At 42.5% G+C, this 18,752-nt stretch overlaps 2 protein-coding genes and 1 non-coding gene across 4 annotated transcripts in view; 2 read left to right on the top strand and 1 right to left on the bottom strand.

The window, feature by feature from the left end:
* The window catches only part of LCT (lactase), a 48,098-nt gene extending 36,091 nt beyond the window's left edge, over nucleotides 1–12,007 (top strand). The window contains exons 12-17 of the mRNA XM_072960883.1: nucleotides 989–1,191; nucleotides 3,108–3,217; nucleotides 5,210–5,344; nucleotides 6,655–6,878; nucleotides 7,781–8,008; nucleotides 8,658–12,007. Coding sequence (XP_072816984.1) covers nucleotides 989–1,191; nucleotides 3,108–3,217; nucleotides 5,210–5,344; nucleotides 6,655–6,878; nucleotides 7,781–8,008; nucleotides 8,658–8,878 — 1,121 coding nt within the window. The 3' untranslated portion in view covers nucleotides 8,879–12,007. The remainder of the gene's footprint in view (nucleotides 1–988; nucleotides 1,192–3,107; nucleotides 3,218–5,209; nucleotides 5,345–6,654; nucleotides 6,879–7,780; nucleotides 8,009–8,657) is intronic.
* On the top strand, nucleotides 2,522–2,593 carry TRNAD-AUC (transfer RNA aspartic acid (anticodon AUC)). The gene has a single exon. It is a non-coding gene; the product is annotated as a tRNA-Asp (tRNA).
* A 1,355-nt stretch (nucleotides 12,008–13,362) lies between the features above and the next one.
* Nucleotides 13,363–18,752, bottom strand: part of UBXN4 (UBX domain protein 4) — a 30,550-nt gene continuing 25,160 nt past the window's right edge. For both annotated transcript variants that reach the window (XM_006196125.4, XM_072960882.1), the window contains exons 11-13: nucleotides 17,009–17,140; nucleotides 15,308–15,507; nucleotides 13,363–13,576 (exon numbers count right to left, since the gene is read on the bottom strand). In XM_006196125.4, coding sequence (XP_006196187.2) covers nucleotides 13,438–13,576; nucleotides 15,308–15,507; nucleotides 17,009–17,140 — 471 coding nt within the window. In that variant the 3' untranslated portion in view covers nucleotides 13,363–13,437. The remainder of the gene's footprint in view (nucleotides 13,577–15,307; nucleotides 15,508–17,008; nucleotides 17,141–18,752) is intronic.

The following is an 18,752-nucleotide window of genomic DNA, read 5'->3' as shown; positions in this document are numbered from 1 at the left end:
CAGATCCAGTATCTTCTGCAGTTCCAAAATGTGGACGTTTCCAGTATTCAGTTTGGCTGATGTGGGCTTAACATGAATTGAACCCAATGTGAGGTTGACATCCCACTTAGTGTGAACATTTTAAAGTTCTGCCAGAGGCAGATTAGTATGCTCATTCCTGAGAGCTGTTCTGGGCCCTGCTGGTGTGATATATATATTATATGCTACTTACTACTTTTCTAAGACCCCAAAACCTTTTAATTCTAAAACATATTGGACCCTAGGAGTTTTAAATAAGGAGTTGTGGACGTATCCTTTTCCCTTGAGAACCCTCCAATTTTCCTTTACTGTAGTTCTGAGCCTTGAGAGTAAATTTGTATTCGTTTGTGTGATTTCTTGGGATTACATGTAAAAACTGGAAAGAGCCATAGGGAGATCTGCTTCAACTTATTACCGGATATATCTCCCATTGGTCCTTGGTTGGTGCTTTGGTTTACTGTTCCTTCAACAAGCAAGAGTCCGCTCATAACACTTGCTCTCAAGGAATCTCCGTGTCAGCTGCTCTCATCGACTATACTCTCCAACTCTTACTCTCACTGTGGGTCCCCAAAGAGTACCCAGATGTCACCTCCTGAGGCACACACTCTTCTGGGGACTTTGCCTGAGACATATGAGCCACTCTTTGGGTGAGGGGGACAGAAACCATCATCTATCAAGTGTGTTCTGTTTGCTAGGCACGGTGCTGCTGGGTGCTTCACACACACTATTTCATTTCCTTCTCAGAGGAATTCTCTATTGCTCATTTTGCAGAGAAGGAAACTGAAAGGCTGAATTACTCACCCAAAGTTACATGGCCAGCTAGTAAGGAGTGGAGCCAGGATTTGAATTCCATTCTTCCTCAAGCCAAATCTGCAGTCTTTCTCCCAAACACACAGAGGCCATCTATAGGCAGAGACTGATATTCTTGGCCACATTCCTTCTTTGTTGACATCTATGTGTGTATTTCCAGGAATCTCCTTTAGGCCTGGCACTGCCCCCTACATCGCTGGCCACAACCTAATAAAGGCTCATGCTGAGGCCTGGCATCTGTACAACGATGTGTATCGTGCCAGTCAGGGTGGCAAGATTTCCATCACCATCAGCAGCGACTGGGCTGAGCCTCGAGACCCATCCAACCAGGAGGATGTGGAGGCAGCCAAGAGATATGTTCAGGTGTGTTTTTACTCTGGGCATTGTTATTATTCTTGTTCTTTTCCCTTCCTGTCATGATCTAATAAAATAGAATTAGATTGTGAGACAGATTTAGGATCAAAGCCCTGTTTTGCTAATACCTTACTTTGTGAACTTGGGAAAATCATCTAACCTTTTTGTACCTTAGTTTTCTCATCTTTGAGATGGAGGTGACCTAACTACCTCAAAGGTTTGCTGTGATGAAATTTCTTTGAGGTTGAGTTTTCTTTTAAGTCTTAAAAGATTATTTGTATGTGTAGCTGTTACTGGATGTAACACTGGCTTAAAGCTAAATAATAGAAATTCTCTTCCATCAGTGGTTTGTAGAACTGGACTGCAATGTCACACTTCACCTCTAGGTGTCACCACCTAATTTTATTTACTCTGCCTAAGAATTCCTTTAAGTTGAGGACTTCATATTCTATGAAACTCATTGATTAATGCCCCTAATTTTCCAATTCCATGAGTCAAACATACGGACATGCATCTTTTGGTCATGGAATTTTTCTCCTAGGAAGTAGAGACACCAGTGAGCAGGTGCAACAACACAGCCCACCGTTATTTCAGTCTGGGTCGCTAAAAGAGGACAGGGAGAGAATGGTGCTCTTCATGGTATAGCTTTTCCCTGGCCCCTGCTGGTGTCTCTGAAGGGGTTAGAAGGCACCCTCTCCCATGTTTCAGAATCAGGGAAGGCAGACAAGGATCTCTCTCTCCAGATTGGTCCCCATTTTTTGGCTTTGAGGAGGAGCCTGCAGACTGTAGCATTTTGAGAGGACATCAAGGGCCTTGGTTTCCCAAATTCTTCACAGGACAACTTGACAAAGGTGCTCAAATTAATAAGTGCAAATGAAAGCTTAATGTCCCTGTTTGCTAGCCAGCTGGGGGAAAAGCCTTGCAACAAAATTAATGCATTCCCTCATTGCAGACTCACAGAACTGATGAATTAGAGTGTTTTTCTGAAATCAGAGAAAACCTCAGGAAATGTTAGGCTGTAGTCTCATTATCACAGCTTGCTGGTGAACTGTGATACTGCAGCCCAGGACTATGGTAAAATCAGCTTGCCTGGAGACAACTTCTTACCTCCGAAAGCACTGAAGCCTCTTTTACCAGAGCGAGTGTGTTCCAAGCCTCGTCTCTGACTGAGAATAGAAGGCTGTCCTCACCCCACATTTCAGGCAGCAGCCAGCAGGTAAGGGGAGGATGTGGAGAGACAGAAACCCCTCAGGACCCACAGTGTCATAGCACTTGGGTGCAATGTATACCCACTAAGGGTAAGGATGGCCTAGACCTCCTTCAACAAAAAGACTGAGGGGGTGGTATAGCTCAGTGGTAGAGTGCATACTTATCATGCATGAGGTCCTGGGTTCACTCCCCAGTACCTCCACTTAAGAAAAAGTAAAAAAGGGACTGAAAAGTTCCCCACTTTAGGGCTGTGAATCCAAAGCCCATGAAGAATCATCCTTTGCCTGGGCAACCAGGAGAGCCTTGCATCTCCGGCCTCCCTAGAAGGTTCTGGTGGGTCCTTAGGTGTGAGGATGGGGAAGGACCTGCTGCTTTCCGGTAAGAGAGGGAATCAGGGCCTGGAGGCTGGGAGTCTCTCCCCCTCTTCAGCCAGGCAGCATCTATCAAGTCCAGGGCCCGTGCCCAATTCAGTTCATGTCCCTCAGGCTGTAGTGGTTGAGAACATGGCCCTGCCCCCAGTGAGCTCCCAGCAGGGTGAAAAGACCTGTGGGCATTTAAGCTGCAGCAGGCGGACAGCCGCAGAAGAGATGAGAGTTTAAGATTGGGTTGGGGAGAAGGGGTCCTGGGGTCAGGAACTCTTGAGCAGGGAGGCTGCCATCTCCTGTAGGCCTGCCTGTTAATGCTGAGGCTGACTGTCCCCCCAACTCCGCCCGCAGTTTATGGGAGGCTGGTTCGCACATCCTGTTTTCAAGAATGGAGATTACCCTGAGGTGATGAAGACACGAATCCGTGACAGGAGCTTGACCGAAGGCCTCAACAAGTCTCGGTAGGTCCCGGCACTGTGCGAGCAGCCAGGAGAGGCTCAGGAGGAAGTCTGGTCTGCAGTGCCCACTGAGGCTTCTGGGTAGACAGCGCAGTGACAAGAGCAAGGCTGTTGGGGTGGGAGAGGCATGTCTTAGGCAAGTTACTCTCTGAGCTTCCTTGCTTGCTGGGAAGATTGGACACGAGTGTGTATGTGAAGCTCTTAGCCCAGGACCTGGCACTGCTCTGACAGGCAGATGAGACCAAAGGCAGTCTTCTTCAGAAAGGCCAGGAAATCCGTCCCCAGGGAACCCACTTAGCATCCCACTGCCCACTCCAACAACAAATTCCCCAGCTCATCCTAACCTGTCTCATCCACCCTAGGAATAAATGTGGAAAGCAGTAAGTGACTTTTTGTGGATCTGAGTACTTTTTGTCATTTGGCCAGTAGGTGGCAGTAGCTTGCACAAAAGCAGTCCTACTTCCTGTCAAGGAAGTAACAGCCACATCAGCAACAGCTCACACTTAACCGTCTTCCATTGGCACTTTTATTCCTGTTTAAAGATGAGTAATCTGAAGCACAATGATTATGGCAAGATCACCCAGCTGTTAAGTAATGGAGCTGGAATTTGAAAGCAGGCTGTCTGACGGCAGGGCCCTTGCTCGCCTTAAGAGTCATCCAGCTGGGAGTTGAGGTGTTTGGTGGGGAAGGCGACGGAGTCACCTGGCCTTCTGGGAATATACTCACAAGCTCCAGGTTAGCTCATGTGACCATAAGGGGAGGGTAAAAGGAATTCAGAAGGTAAGCATTCCTAACACAGCCTTTGAGTTTTATACAGCCGGGCTGTGAGGATGAAATTATCCGTCCCCACCCTTACAACGCATGCATGTGCTGGTCTGGTTAGGGCAAGTCCTGCTGAGCCAAAATGTATGATCTATCAACCCCAGTCTCCAGCAAGCAAACGAGTGCTCCAGTCCACCAACACAACCTACCAAGCCAGGGCTAGGCCTAGGAGGGTCTACACAAGGAGGAAATTCTAAGTATGGTTCCTCAAGTTGCTGACACTGGCTGGGTAGACAGTGACCTTCATCATACGAAGGAATTCTTTTCCCCAATTTCTTCACGTAACAAAAACTCAGATGAGATCAGGGCAGGCTGGGTGGACCCAGGAGACTTCGTGGACAAGGCAGGATATCAGCTGAGCTGGGCCTTGACAATGAACAGCATTTGGGAGAGCAGAGGGCCTTCCATCCACGGGGGTGGGTGTGTGCACTGGCTTAGAGGTAGGAATGAATGGGGCACCTGCAGCTGGTTGTGGGGAGACTGGCCCAGCAGCAGTGGGGTGGCCAAGACCACATGGTGGAGGGCCTGGAGGCCAGGCACAGGGGCTTGGCCTTGATGTCACAGGCCCTGAGCAATCACTGCTGCTCCTGAGCAGGGAAGTGAGGGGCGTGAGGGGAATGAGGGGGCTGGGCCTTGGTTTTCTCTCAGCATTTCAGAAACCCCAGAGAGGTTTTGATCCCCAGTTAATGGTAGCAGAAAGGTCAAGATGAAGTGTCAGCCACCTAAGCAGGGTAATCTCTAGGCAACCCTAAACTTGCAGCCTGTAGCCAGGATTTGGCTGAGAGGAACCTGTAAGTGCTGCACACAAGTGCATGCTAACCAAATTATTATAGAAAAGTCTAAGAATACATGGAAAATGCTCCACCAGATGTTTAAAAAGCATAATCATGTGAGCAGGTAAGTCCGCATCTCAGAAGTTCAATCAAGTCAAGTCTTATTGAAGGACAGACTTTGGAGAAAAGAGGCATGTCTAAACAAACCAGAGTAAAAACTTCCAACAGGAAGAGGTTTGGTAACAACAGAGGGAAGCGAGGTCTGTGGTCTGGAAGACTCAGGTGCTTTCAGCAGCAGCTGGAAGGGCCTCACTGCCCCATAGTCACCTCCGGGTACCGGCCCTGCCCTAGGACATTCTCTTCCCAAATTCCCACACCCTGAATGACTCCTTCCACCCAGGCTCCCCGAGTTCACGGAGAGTGAGAAGAGGAGGATCAATGGCACCTATGACTATTTTGGATTCAATCACTACACCACTGTCCTGGCCTACAATCTCGACTATGCCTCTTGGATCTCTTCCTTTGATGCAGACAGGTATGGGGACCTGGAACAATCTTTGGAAAAGATAGCAAAGTGCTCCTCGCCTCTTACTTGGAGGCCTGTACAGCCTCAGAAAACTGCCTATGCCATATATCCTGGGGTTTGTAAGATGAGCCCCATCTCCTGAGATACCTTATAGAACCTCAGTCAGTCGGACGGTAACACAGGATGGGATTTCCAAGACGCCTTCCATTGAAGCAGACATGCTTGGAGTTTTTTTTAAAAATGTTTAGGGAACTGTGTCATTTCAGAAGTGTTTATATGTGTGTATGGGTATAGTACCTCTCTCTTTATATATATGTTTATATTAAATATAGTTTATATAGTATATATTTATACAGAAAAGTATGTTTGTTATGAAAAATCAGAATTGTATGTATACACACTATTTTGTTCCTTTTCTGAGAAGCATCTTTCCAACTGAGTAGCTATGAACCTGTCCAGGTTCATTCTTTGAAAACAAGCGCAGACACCCCACTGCACCCTGCCACCACCAGTCAGGCTTGCTGAGAAGGCTCCCAGTTCACGCACCCACTTGACACTTGCTGCCTCATTGTCCTGGAACCGTCTCCCTAGGAACCTGTGCTCAAGCTTATGAAATGCCCCACATTCAAGCTGAGCAAGATAAATCCAATAGAACTGAACAGTTTTTTTCCTGAGGGATCTAGACGTTCAGAAGTATCTAAATGGCTGCCCCATTTTTTGAAATGCATGACTCTCAAGACACTGGAGCCCCTGTGCCTGCCCCAGCAGAGCTCCTCCAGCACAACGTATTGCCCATCACTGGAGAGGAGGGAGTTGGGCATTTGAGGGAGGCAGGTCCCAGTGTATCTGCCTCATCATCACACAAATGGGGGCCCAAATATTGGTGACTGTGACTGTGCCTGTGGCCCGCGTGTAGCACTGACCAGATGTTGGTGACTCAAGGGAGCCCATTCTCTGAAGACATAGCACTCACATCCCATGGGAGATTGCGGTAATCAGCCCTTTCACATCCAGCGAGGTGTGGCCTGTTAAGAGAGCCACGGAGGATCAGGTCCATGAGTAAGACCCTTTCTCTATACAGGCGGAAAGCTGGAACAGTTTGGGTTGTCTGTCCCAAGTTACATCAGCACCGAGCGGTGCCATTTGAACTTGTGGAAAGAGGCAAATTTGAGGCAATTTGACTCTTCTTAGTTGTGACTCTCAAGCCTAGACAAAAATCTAAGGTTTTTTTTCTAGTATAAATCCTGTTTTATGCTTTGTGCAGAGGGCCTGTTGGGATTTACAAATTGAGACCTAATCCTTCGCATTTGAACTCGTAGGGGCGTTGCCTCTATCACAGATCGCTCTTGGCCAGACTCTGGCTCCTTCTGGCTGAAGATGACACCTTTTGGCTTCAGGAGGATCCTGAACTGGTTAAAGGAGGAGTACAACAACCCCCCGATTTATGTAACAGAGAATGGTGTGTCCCAGCGGGAAGAATCGGACCTCAACGACACTGCAAGGATCTACTACCTCCGCAGTTACATCAATGAGGCACTCAAAGGTATGACAGGCCCCCCCCTTCCTCCACGCACACCTTTCACTGTTGGAAACATCTGCTAATGTCTGCAGTCAGGGTGGTACTACATCCATGAGCCCCCAAATGAGAAAGATGAGGCTACCAACTCCTATTGAGGTTAAGCCTTTTTGAGGTCTGTAAGGCTAAGACTTTTCCTTCTTAGATTTAAGCTCTGCAAGCAAACCCAGTTACCTGATACAGCTAGACCTGAATTCCCGGCCGGTCATTTGCTCTGCTTGATCTTCTGGCATTGATGTGTCTGAATAGCAGCGCCCTCCTGAGGACAGTGTGGGCAGGGGTCAGGAGAAACGGGCTGGAGGGGTTGTCTCTAGGGTCTTTAGTTCCCCAAGCAAAAGTTTGAGATCCTTAGCTCAGCAAAACAACCTGGGATGGAACTATGACAAGGGAATGGTGAGTGATGCTCAGTAAAGGAAAATGAGCACTTCAGAAGCAAAAAGAAACCATTATAAAAGCTTATTCTAGCGAAAATCCTTTCCAAGGGCCTCTTCTTTTCTATATGGAAGAGCGGTAACACTCCAAGGCCCTGACCAACACCAGTGTCCCAAGATGTGAAGACAGAGAGCATTACAGATGACCCAGTAGGATTTAGTCCATCCCTGTTCCTGACTCCCATTCAGGACCAGGCCACTCTAGAAAGATGTGGATGGCTCAGCAGGCAGCAGCACCCACAGAGAAGCAGCGGACAATTCCTGCATATAAAAAGGGTGGGCAGCTCTCCCAAAGAGCTAAAAAAAAAAAACCACCTCACCTTGACCTGCAAGTGGGGACTGTGGGAGAACTACGGGCAGGCATGGACCCAGCAGGTCTGGTGGAAAGGTGTCCTGGAAGAAAAGGGAAGTTCATACAGGGGTCTCTGGTTTGGGCAGCTGTGCAGGATAAGGTGGACCTTCGAGGATACACGGTTTGGACTCTGATGGACAACTTTGAGTGGGCTACAGGCTTCACAGAGAAGTTCGGTGTGCATTTTGTGAACTACACTGACCCTTCTCTGCCAAGGATCCCCAAAGCATCAGCCAAGTTCTACGCCTCCGTAGTCCAGTGCAACGGCTTCCCTGACCCTGCTGCAGGGCCACACCCTTGTCTCCAGCAAGAAGGTAAGATGTGGCTCTGAGAGGGACAAAACCCAAAGGGTGAGGAGGCCTTTTTCAGCCTACCTTCTTCTAGTTTACTAGCCTCCTCTCTGCTTCTCCATCCCCTTCATTCATTCAACCACTATTTATTTTCTCTGAATGCTCCAGACATCCTTAGGATGGAACAAAGGAATTTAGGGTTAAAGTTACATATACAAACTAGGCCCTGGTCTGGGAACAGCAGGTCTAGGTGCTTGTCCCAGCCTGACGGCTAACTTGCTTTGAAACCTTCGGCAAGAAACTAGGCAATTCCTGGGCTACTGCAAGGATCAAATACAACGACTTTAAGAATGCAATGCCTGGCACACTGTAAGGTGCCCAATATTTGCCGAATGACTAAAAAAGTGTTAATTACTACATAAATTAAGAGGCAGTTATGCACTTTAGATTCTACTGTAACCATTTGTAGAGATGTTTAAAAACTAAAACTGCGTGACTTCATTCAGAGGCTCCTAAAACTGAAAAGGATGCACATGACCTTAGCAATGCGCTCACCCTGGGTACCTGTGTAGCTTTTGCACTGAAGGATCTGGCTGGAGCTTGATCAGTTAACACAGATCCAAGAACTACATCTGTACTGGTGCACACACCACCCTTTGTTGTCCTCTCCTAGGTGCTGAGCCCACTGTCAGCCCCATGGAAAAGGAGGGCGTTCAGTTCCTGGGGCTGACGCTGGGTACGACAGAGGCCCGGACAGCGCTGTACGTACTCTTCGCTCTTATGCTTCTTGGAGTCTGTGTTGTGGCATTTCTGTCCTATAAGTACTGTAAGCGCTCCAAGCAAAAGAAAACACCATCAGGTGAACAGGAATTGAGCCCTGTTTCTTCATTCTGACCCACAAATTACCACCTCCTCCAGTTCTACAAAACAGGCCTAGTTTCTTTGCAAGCCTTTGACACCCCCAGGATTCTGTACGATCTTATACGCTGCCCATAAAGGACTTCTTTGTAAAACCCTCTGCTCTGTTAGAGACTAATCTGATCTTGAAGGATTTCAAGTCCCTCATTAAGGTAGAAACATCACCATCTTGCCCCAATATCAGGAATTCGTGTGGACATTAGACAACCCTGCAAGTGGCTCTTGTGGAAACATGTAGAAACTGAACTCGTCTGTCTACTGATTCTGTGAGCCACTTAATTCAACTTAACTGGGCTGTTTTAATTTTCAGAGATTTTAAAAGTGAAAACACGAGTAAAAACCATAGCAATCTTTTTCATAAAAAGTCAACTGCAGTGTCACCTCCTGCCCTCTCTCTTCAAGCTCCTTCCCAGCCTCTTACCGTGTGTGTCTCAGAAACTAAAAAATGAACCGTTAACTGTATCCTATCTCCTATGGGTGCTTCTCCTTGAGAAAGTTATGAAGCCACACAACCCATTTAGGGTTTCTAAGCTTTTCCATCAGACCCAGACCTAGAGTCCTTTATGTCTTTACAAATACTATTCCTTCTGCCTAGGGTCTCCTTTCTTCTGAAAAATGCTTTTTAGTCTCAGCTTAAACAATGTACTTTTCCCTCTGGATGGCTGCCCTGAATTCCACAGAGTCCCTCCTTCCTCTACTTTGCTTGCAAAATCCCCTGTTCTAGCTTGACCACATTCTACTGGAACTGCCTATTTCTCTATTGGCTTCTTGAGGCCAAAAGACCATGTCTCACTGCCTGTGGCAAGCACACTCTAGAGACAGGGCAGAGAAAGCCACCTGCTCCTTTTGTGTGTTTGTTCACAAAACATACACAGAGTAGTCGTGGGAGCACAGAAAAAGATGTGGTCTTTATCAGTTCCCCTCAAATGTGCTAATGAGACCACCATGGCTTAAAAACTTATTTGGTCTATATATTCTTTCTAGATAGATAACTGGAAAAAAATTTTTTTAAATCAGAGTAGTTTTCAACTGGTTTTAAAAGGGTGATTATGCTTGAAATTTCATTTCTCATAAGCATTCCTACCTGAATTGTATCTACAGCAAATTCTAATTAAAATTTTCCACTATGAGGGCCCCCAACCTGACATTCAGAAACCTGTCGTGCACAAGCATTTTTCTCCCACTGATAGGAAAAGTTTATCAGATGAGGTGAAAGTGGTTCTAAAATTGTATTAGACATTTCTTGGGCAAAAAGATTCACTCAGTATTATAAGTTGTCAATGATACCTCAATCTCAAAATTCAACATAACTTTTCTTGGGGAGAGACATGGAAAAAAATAATATAAAGTTTACATGAAATAAACTTGAGCCAGGATAAATGTGGGGGGGGGAAAGAATAGTAAGGCAAAGCTACCTATAATAAGTAGTTTCGTAGCAGAGAAAGAATCAAAAAGATCAACAAGGAAAAGAGTGTAGACACAAACCAGCTACATGTGGAGACGTACGGAGTGCGCGACAGCGACAGCATGTCAGTCAGAGGAGCGGGATGGTGGCCCACTCCATAAATGGAGATGGGTCACAGGTTAGCTCTTAAGGATGTTAGCCTCAGGCAGGGGAAAGGAGCCACAACCCTTACTGGGATACAAGATGTACATGAAAAAAAAAACAGAAAGCCATGAAAATGCTAGAATATAGAATACATGGGTGAATTTCTTTAAAATTACTTTTTAAAGTGGGTAAGGTATTTTATAAGCAAGATTTAAGACTCAGAGGCCATAAAGAAATACACTGAAAAATATGACCACATAAAAATTGTGGCAAGAAATTACCATCAACATACTCATCAAAAGGAAGGGAGAAAATATTTACAGCATATATTAGACAAAGGCTAATTAGTGTACAATTCTTATAAATCTAATGAAATTCTTATAAATCAATAAGAAAAAGATGAAAAACACAAAATGAAAACTGGAAAATAAAATCAGCAGTTCTCAGAGAATGAATCGAAATGACCAATCATATTAAAAGAGGCTCAACTTCCTTCATAACCAACACAATGCACATAAAATATATAGTTTTTCACTTAGCACGCTGACAAAGATGAGAAAGTATAATATGGCAAGGGTGTGGGGAAATCAGCATTCTCCTACACTGTGAGTGGGGCTGTAACTCCACAGAGCCTTTTGAGAAGGCAATTTGGCAGCATCTTTTATAATCCAAACTGCGAGCATCCTTTGACTCAGCGACTTACAGGTATATTTTCACAGCTGAGATACCTTCCCAAAGATGTTCACTATAGCAATGTTTATAATAGAAAAACAGAAACGAGCCAAAAAATTGTAATAACCAATGGACACCACCAGAAAATCAGTAAATTAGGGAACATTTATCAAGCAAAATGCTATGCAGATACTAGTAAAAATGAGGTGTGTTGATGGGGAAAGACCTGTGTACACAAAAAAGCAAGATGCAGAGTAGTATACAGAAAATATGATCCCCTTTAAAAAATAAAGACATACTTGCCTATATATGCATAAAATTTTTCTGAAGATTACAAAAGAAACTTAACAGCGGAGACTAGAACTGGGGGTAGGATGCAAAGAGGGAACCGCTTTACAGACTTCTATACGGTTTTGAATTTACCATGTTGTTTTTTTAATATAAAATTGAGGAAGGATCCTCCTACTCAAAGATTGTGAATCATTCTCTCATGTAGTGTCTCTAAGATTTGTATTTGATTTTTTCTTCAAGACAAACTTTTGAAATCACATACTACCTACCGTATTTTTAAAGATGAGAAGCCTTTACTTACATGGGGTGCTTGCTGGAGATGTTTCTTTTTCAAACTCACTTTTTAAATTACGGAAATTGTATGGTTACAAAAAATTGAGAAGACACATAAGGATGCAAAAAAGAACTAAAATTACACATAATCACTCATTACTGTTAATCTTTAGTGCATTTTCCTTTTTCTTTGCGTTAGGCCGATACATGGTACTATCTCTATAAAAAATGTGTTTATAAAGTTGAGATCATACTGTACCTACAGCTCTGTATCCTGCTCTTTTCCCCACTTAAGTACTCAATAAATGTGTTAAATTGAATTGTTGAAGTAGTAGTGTGTTATTTCTCCTCAGCAAAAGTTAATTCTGCAGAAGGCATTTAGTTGGTTTCTAGTTAAGTAAATAAAATTTAACAGGTTTATACCTAAATTTAGTCTGTATTTATGATCATTCTTTAGACAAACTTAACGGACCAAAGAGCATGAAATGTTTAAGGTTTCTGATAATGTTTTTCAGAAAGGTTACCCCAGTTTTCACTCCATACTCGGTCTCGCTGTTTCTTTGCCAACACTCTTACCATTTTTTAAAGTCACTGTTACTTCACAGGTGAAAAAGTTTGCTCTGGGGAAGTGTCTTCCTCCCATTACAAAATAAAGTCAGAGTCTTCCTAGATGTCCCTTTGAGTAGTATCTTCCAGCCTAAACACAGGAGGTTAGAAAGAAGAGGGACAGTCAAGTTTATTCTCTTGTTCAAACATTCTTAGTTTAGTGTCTCCAACTACCATAAACATGGAAGTCAGATTAAGAGTCTCTTTTTAAGATTCTTAAGAATGACCAAGTGAACAGAAGGCAATCTTAATTGCCTCCTCCTTGTCCTACACTACAGGCACTTTAGTTCTTCGAAGTGTGATTATCATTATCAAGAACAAAACTGCAGGGTACAGGTGTGAGAGAACTAGTTGTAGACCAATGGGGGTTTTGCATCTGATGAGAACATTATAGCAAACAAAGTGGTGCTTCTCTGACAGGAGAGATTAAAATAGCCTCAGTGTGTGTCAGAAAATTTCCTCCTGCAGTGATACAAACACAAGGTAAGGTGGTCACTTCCTCTCCTGAGATTAGCCCCAGGGCGGTGCTGGGTGCTTGTGGGGAATCAGAGATACATGACCTCAGTAGAGCCCTGCAACAAAAAGATGCTGGGACAACAAAAAGTAAAAGTAAGATCATTCAGATTTTTGGAAAAGATTTTTTTTATTCAGTGTTTAAGATTAAAAACTACAAGATTTTGCTTGCAGCTGATGAGCGAAAAGAGAAAAGTTAAACCTAAATTATCATTTGATTGGCTGGTTAAAATGCTCTGACTCTGAGTCAAAGTACTCAGTGACATACCAGTTACTGTGTGTGGGCTTCCGAGGTCTGGAGCGAAACAGCCCTGAACACAGCGTATCATCTGAGAGCACAGGGCTAACGGGCATATGAATACTGAGAAAGAAAGCTGATAAGGGGCGGCTGCTGCTGGCCTTTTGATTTTTTTTAGGCTTCTAGCACTTGGTTACCATATGCAAGGACCTAACAGCCAGTTATTTTATCTCTTGACTCGTCTGAGTTAAACAACTGTAACCCACTAAGCAGGAATATAGAGACACTTTGTAGATGAGGTGGAAAACATAAAGCAGCCCCACTTCTCCAGAATTTTAGTTGAATTAAATCATAAGAGAAACAATGATTATTGCACATATTGTACTTGTCACACTACATCTGTTGAGTAGAATTTCCATTCCAAGTGTTATTTTCATCTTCACCATCGTCTTGAGTCCTCAATCTGTATATCTTCCCCTCCTTTTTAAAATCTTCCCCTCGTTTCTCCAGCACTCTTTTTCTGACTGGTTCTCTGATACAACAAAAGGCGGAGAAAAGAGAAGATAGTATAAAACGAAAACAGCAGTAACACAAAGCCGTTTCCTTTAAGCTGCCATTAGCACAGGTGACTAAGGAAAGTCTGTGGGAGATAACTGTATCTACTAATGCAATACTAGACTTCATACGTTTTTGGTAGTTTAACTTCATCTGTTCTCTAAGCCAAACCAGTCATATCGTGTTTTCCATGTCCATGTATTTGTTGATGACTTCCTCAGCTTTAGAAGAGTGAGACCATTTGCCAACTCAATCTCTCCTTTAGTATTTATGCAAGCTGATATATATACTAAAACATGTAGCTATAACTTACACAGCACCCCAGAGGCTATCCGAAGCTCCCTTCAGAGCCTAATTTACAGAAATGGTCAGTTAGCTATCTTCAGTCCTTTTATAACCTTTAAGAATAATTTTCTTTATACATGGATAATTAACAAACAGGCCTTCCTCATCTGAAAATGAGAAAGAAACAGGTGAAATCTGAGCTAGCTAATACATTCTCCAACACTAGAGGGAGAGAGAAAAACAAAAACCAACAATGGAACACAAAGCTTCACCCTCTCAGATGTAACCCTTCCCATCCTTTGCTCCAACCCAAGAATCTTCCCTTATTGGAAGTAAATTTTTAGGACCCACATAGCAAGCTCTTCTATATGACAGTAATTCAGGATGAAATGCTTCCACTCATTGCCCAATAAGAGCTCTAAAATTCAGACTTAACAAGATGTAGTTTGAACGCTGTTCTAAGACTAGAGAAGAATTTCTCTGTGTCCCCACATGAGTCACGTACTAAGGATACAACTGGCCTTCTTGCCCAATAGATAGAGATCAAATAAAGGCTACATTAGCCCAATCACAATATTCACACAAATTTTCAGCCAGAGACTCAAAAGCATACGAGATTAGGGATCTGCTTCAGACAGAGGCAAGGGTTTTCACTACTTATCACACAGGATTGGTGTGAGGATTTGCTCCAATGCCTATTTACAGACTGATAAAGTGTTTAACAGTGGAAGGTACAAACTGTGATAAATTGTGCTATTAATTATTAAAAGGGGGTATAATCTCAACTTCTAAGAAAATGCTTCATGTTAACCTTTTTCAAATATGTAGAATTTTAACAGAGATATGAGCTAAGATCATTGGTGTTACCACTCTAACCTTGGCAATCTGCAATAAATGTAAGACCTCTTGGTTAAGGGACTAGTTCAAAATAATTTTCTGAGGAGGTACCATTCTCAAGTGAATGTCCAGTTTCCTCAGTCTGGTCCTCCTCTGAATGACCCAGGGATGGTGGTTAAATCATCTGGAGCACAATGATCCCTCTAAAGTAATTATGCCACATGACTGTGAGAAATTAACGGAATGAAGTATCTTGTCGGACAAAACATAGATAGCAAGAAAGATATTACTATTTAAATCTGAAAAAATATCTGCCCTTTGTTATAGGATAAAGACAATTCAGTAAATGAAATAATAAAATCAGTAAAAGTGAAGGTGCTTCTCATGGAATAGGTTTCAGAAAGATGGCTGAGAAAACTCAGGTAGTGAGCTTCCCAGGAGGTGATCTAATAAAGCTTCAGAACATGCTGGGGTTTTCCCCTTACACAGAAAAAAGGCCAAGTGTCTGTAACAAAATTCTTCATTTTGAATAAGGCATTGGGCATTACTAACGTATTTTGTAAATGGGGAAAACACAAACAAATACCTTTTTTCTGAGTTGTTAGACGATGCAAGGTTTGAGGGTTCCGACGATGCTCTCACCAAAGTCTGTGCAGGAGGAGGATTACTAAATAAGAAGTTGCTAATCAGTCTCCAGATGGCAAGGAATGGGTAAAGTACTGTCCCCAGGAACGTCCAAAAGTCTCCACTGGAAGAATGTACCATGGATGCAGCTGGTCTTCCTGCCTAAAAATTAAGAACGAAACCTAGAGGAAAGACTGCACCAGCCCAATCATGTCACACTCAAGGTTCTAGATAAGCTCTCTCTCTGGAAAAGTCCTGTGGATTTCAGCTTACTGCAAGAAGGTGAAACTACCATCTTTGGCTGTTTTTCAAGTGTATATAAACTTCTGGGAACTCCTGGAGCTCTTTTTCTTTAAAGGAGTAATCACAACATAGAAACTAGAAAGTAGTTCTCGGTGAAATGAACCAAGTATTTTGAAGACAACTAAACTTTTGTAATGAAATTAACAACTTTTGTGTGCCCAGCATGCACGAGGTCCTGGGTCCAGTGCCCCTATTAAATAAATAAATAAACCCAATTACCTTGCCCTGCCAAAAAAATTTAAAAAAAAAAAAAAGAAATTAACAGCTTTGATTTTAAAAGTCTTTATGATTTATAAAAACCTCACTGAATATAATCCTGAGTACTGGAGCACTAACTGTCTTAGGTGTGCGGCTCTAGTTCAGAGCAGGGTAAACTACAGTTGTCTGCCTCGTCCACAGTGCGTTATGTTCCAAGACCCCCAGCGGATGTTGAAACCCTATATTTGCTATGTTCTCCCTATACATACGTACCTGTGATCAAATTTAATTTATAAATCAGGCACAGTAAGGGACTATCCAAACTGTCAGCATCACCACTCTTGAGCTTTGGGGCCATTATTAAGTAAAATACGAGTTGCCTGAACTCCAGCACTGCAGTATTTCAGCAGCTGATCAGATAACCAAGAGGGCTCGTAAGTGACAAACGGGCAGGTAGCGTTAACAGTGTGGATATGCTGGATAAATGGATGCATGCCCCGGGTGGGACCACAAATGCTTTCCTCACGCTACTCTCAATGGCCTGCCATTTAAAACTTGTGTATTGTTTATCTCTGGAATTTTCCATTTAATATTTTTGGACCGCAGTTGCCCACGGGAAACTGAAAGTACGGAGAGAAACTGTGGATAAGGGATCACTGCCGTATAGCAACCAAGACATGGAAGACCCACGCTCTCATCCCAGCTCCGGAATCAAGGAGGCATCTGGCAAAGTTATTTCAGTTTTCTGAGCCTCTTTTCTTCATCAGAGATTTAAAATGTTGTTACTATCAAATGGGATTACTAGGTTTTAAAATTAAAATAGATTCTTTTTTAAAAACTTGGTCAGCAATGGTCATACATAAATAAAAGACACCAAGCAGGTGAACAGATACAATTCTTATTTCCTTCTTCTACCGATCATTTTTTGTACATGAACACAGGTGAGTAAAAAAGCCGAAAATTTATTTAGTGCCTCACTAGCAATACAAATATAAAGCCCTGGATAATGGAACAATAAACTGACCTAACATTTTTGGATAATTTGGATTTTTAATTACTCACAATATACTTTTCACTTTCCCTTCCTCTAATTATAAGAAAAGATCAAGAGCAGAACAAACAGGACTATAAGAAAAGAAAAAATACATATGTATATACATACTGGCAATAGTACCACTGAAGCACTTGGGGCAAGTTCCAAATCCAGTAATTTCTTTTTATAGTCTTCTTTGGTAAATTCCCTCCTGGGAAACATTGTTGCTAATGAAAAATTACCGTAAGTGTTGCCAACAGTCTGTAACATAACAATAGGTATTAAAACCTTACAGTGGAGTCTATTTAAAGTAAGATATTACATACTCATATGCATCCAAAATGACTTATTTAATTTGAAAAGTTCACTTAAATGTAAACTCAAAAAAAATTTATAAAAACTTTGTGCTTCAAAAAGTGGCTGAAAGCTATCAAATCCAAATAGTATTTAAAAGCTTTTATAACTCAACATAGCAAGAATATATTTCCTAAAACCATATAAATACACAATAAAAATGAACAATCATGTATCTTAAGTACAACTGCAGTTTGCAATTAGAGCTGTCACTATCTTTGGCAAACTTACATTAATATCTCACAAATACACATTTGGGTTGTAGGTATTTCCTATTAAAAGTCTGAAATAGAGGGGGATGGGGGTAGCTCAGCAGTAAAGTGTGTGCTTAGCAGGCATGAGGTACTGGATTCAATCCCCAGTACTTTCATTAAAAAAAAAATATGATATAGACCAGAATTTCCCTCAAATGGACAAATAATGTCATAGGAGTTTTCGCCTCCTCGTCTCAAAGAGTAATCAGCCCTTACTATACTTACAGTCTCCAACCCAGGAATTTACAGGGCGCAAGCATCACAAGCACCTTCACAATGTTAAGTCACCTATACTTGTAAGACCTTAGACAACTATTCATCTTTCCTAGAAGATTCCAAAGGAACAGTCTGACTTCTGCTTTTTGTTAATTTTTACTGTAGGTCATATATACACCTCTCACTGTTCTCTAACAAAAGGTCGTAAAATTAGGTCACTGTACTGAGGTGAAGTTCCTGTAGGACTGATGCAGTGAGAGATCTCTCTTTTTTCGCTCATGTGACTCCCTCTTCACTCACCTGCCAGCAGAAGCAGTAAGACTCAGGCCAGGACACCCCATTTGGGGAGGCCCCAAGTGGGGCTCCAAGGCAAAAGAAGAATGAAAGAGACTATCTGGAGTTGGTTATACTATAAAGCTTGGTGAAAAGGGTTCTCAAAATAAGTTTTCATAAAAGGACATCTGATGCCTGGAATTCATTTTGAACAAGAAATCAATCAGAGAATAAAAATTAATTGGAAATTATTCATATCTTACTACTTTAGATGTCAAATTTCACCCCCATTCAGATTTTGAAAAAGGCCACTTTCTGGAAGTAAATTCCTGGAGATATTGTTGCCAAATAAAGATTATTGATCTCCTACTACATATAAAATAGACAAACAACAAGTTCATACTGTATAGCACAGGGAACTATGTTCATTATCTTGTAGTAACTTATGGTGAAAAAGAATATGAAAATGAATACATGTATGTTCACATCTGACTGAAGCATTATGCTGTACACCAGAAACTGACACAACATTGTAAACTGACCATACTGCAATTAAAAAAAAATATATATGTATATACAAGAAAAAAAAAAGATTTTTTTATCTTTAGGTTTGACCAACTGGCAGATGGTGGGAAAATGGCTAGTCCCATAGCATTCTAAGCAACTTGTAGAAAACATGGAGAGAGAGGACCAAGAAAATTTCACAAAAGACAACTCCCTTAGGTTAGACCTTAGGAAAATCACTTGCTTTTCATTCTTCCAGGTGAATGTACTAA

The sequence above is a fragment of the Vicugna pacos genome, chromosome 5, assembly GCF_048564905.1.
Source record: "Vicugna pacos chromosome 5, VicPac4, whole genome shotgun sequence".
NCBI lineage: Eukaryota > Metazoa > Chordata > Mammalia > Artiodactyla > Camelidae > Vicugna > Vicugna pacos.
The sequence above is the reverse complement of the archived record's forward strand: the minus strand, read 5'-3'. Positions and strand labels throughout refer to the sequence as shown.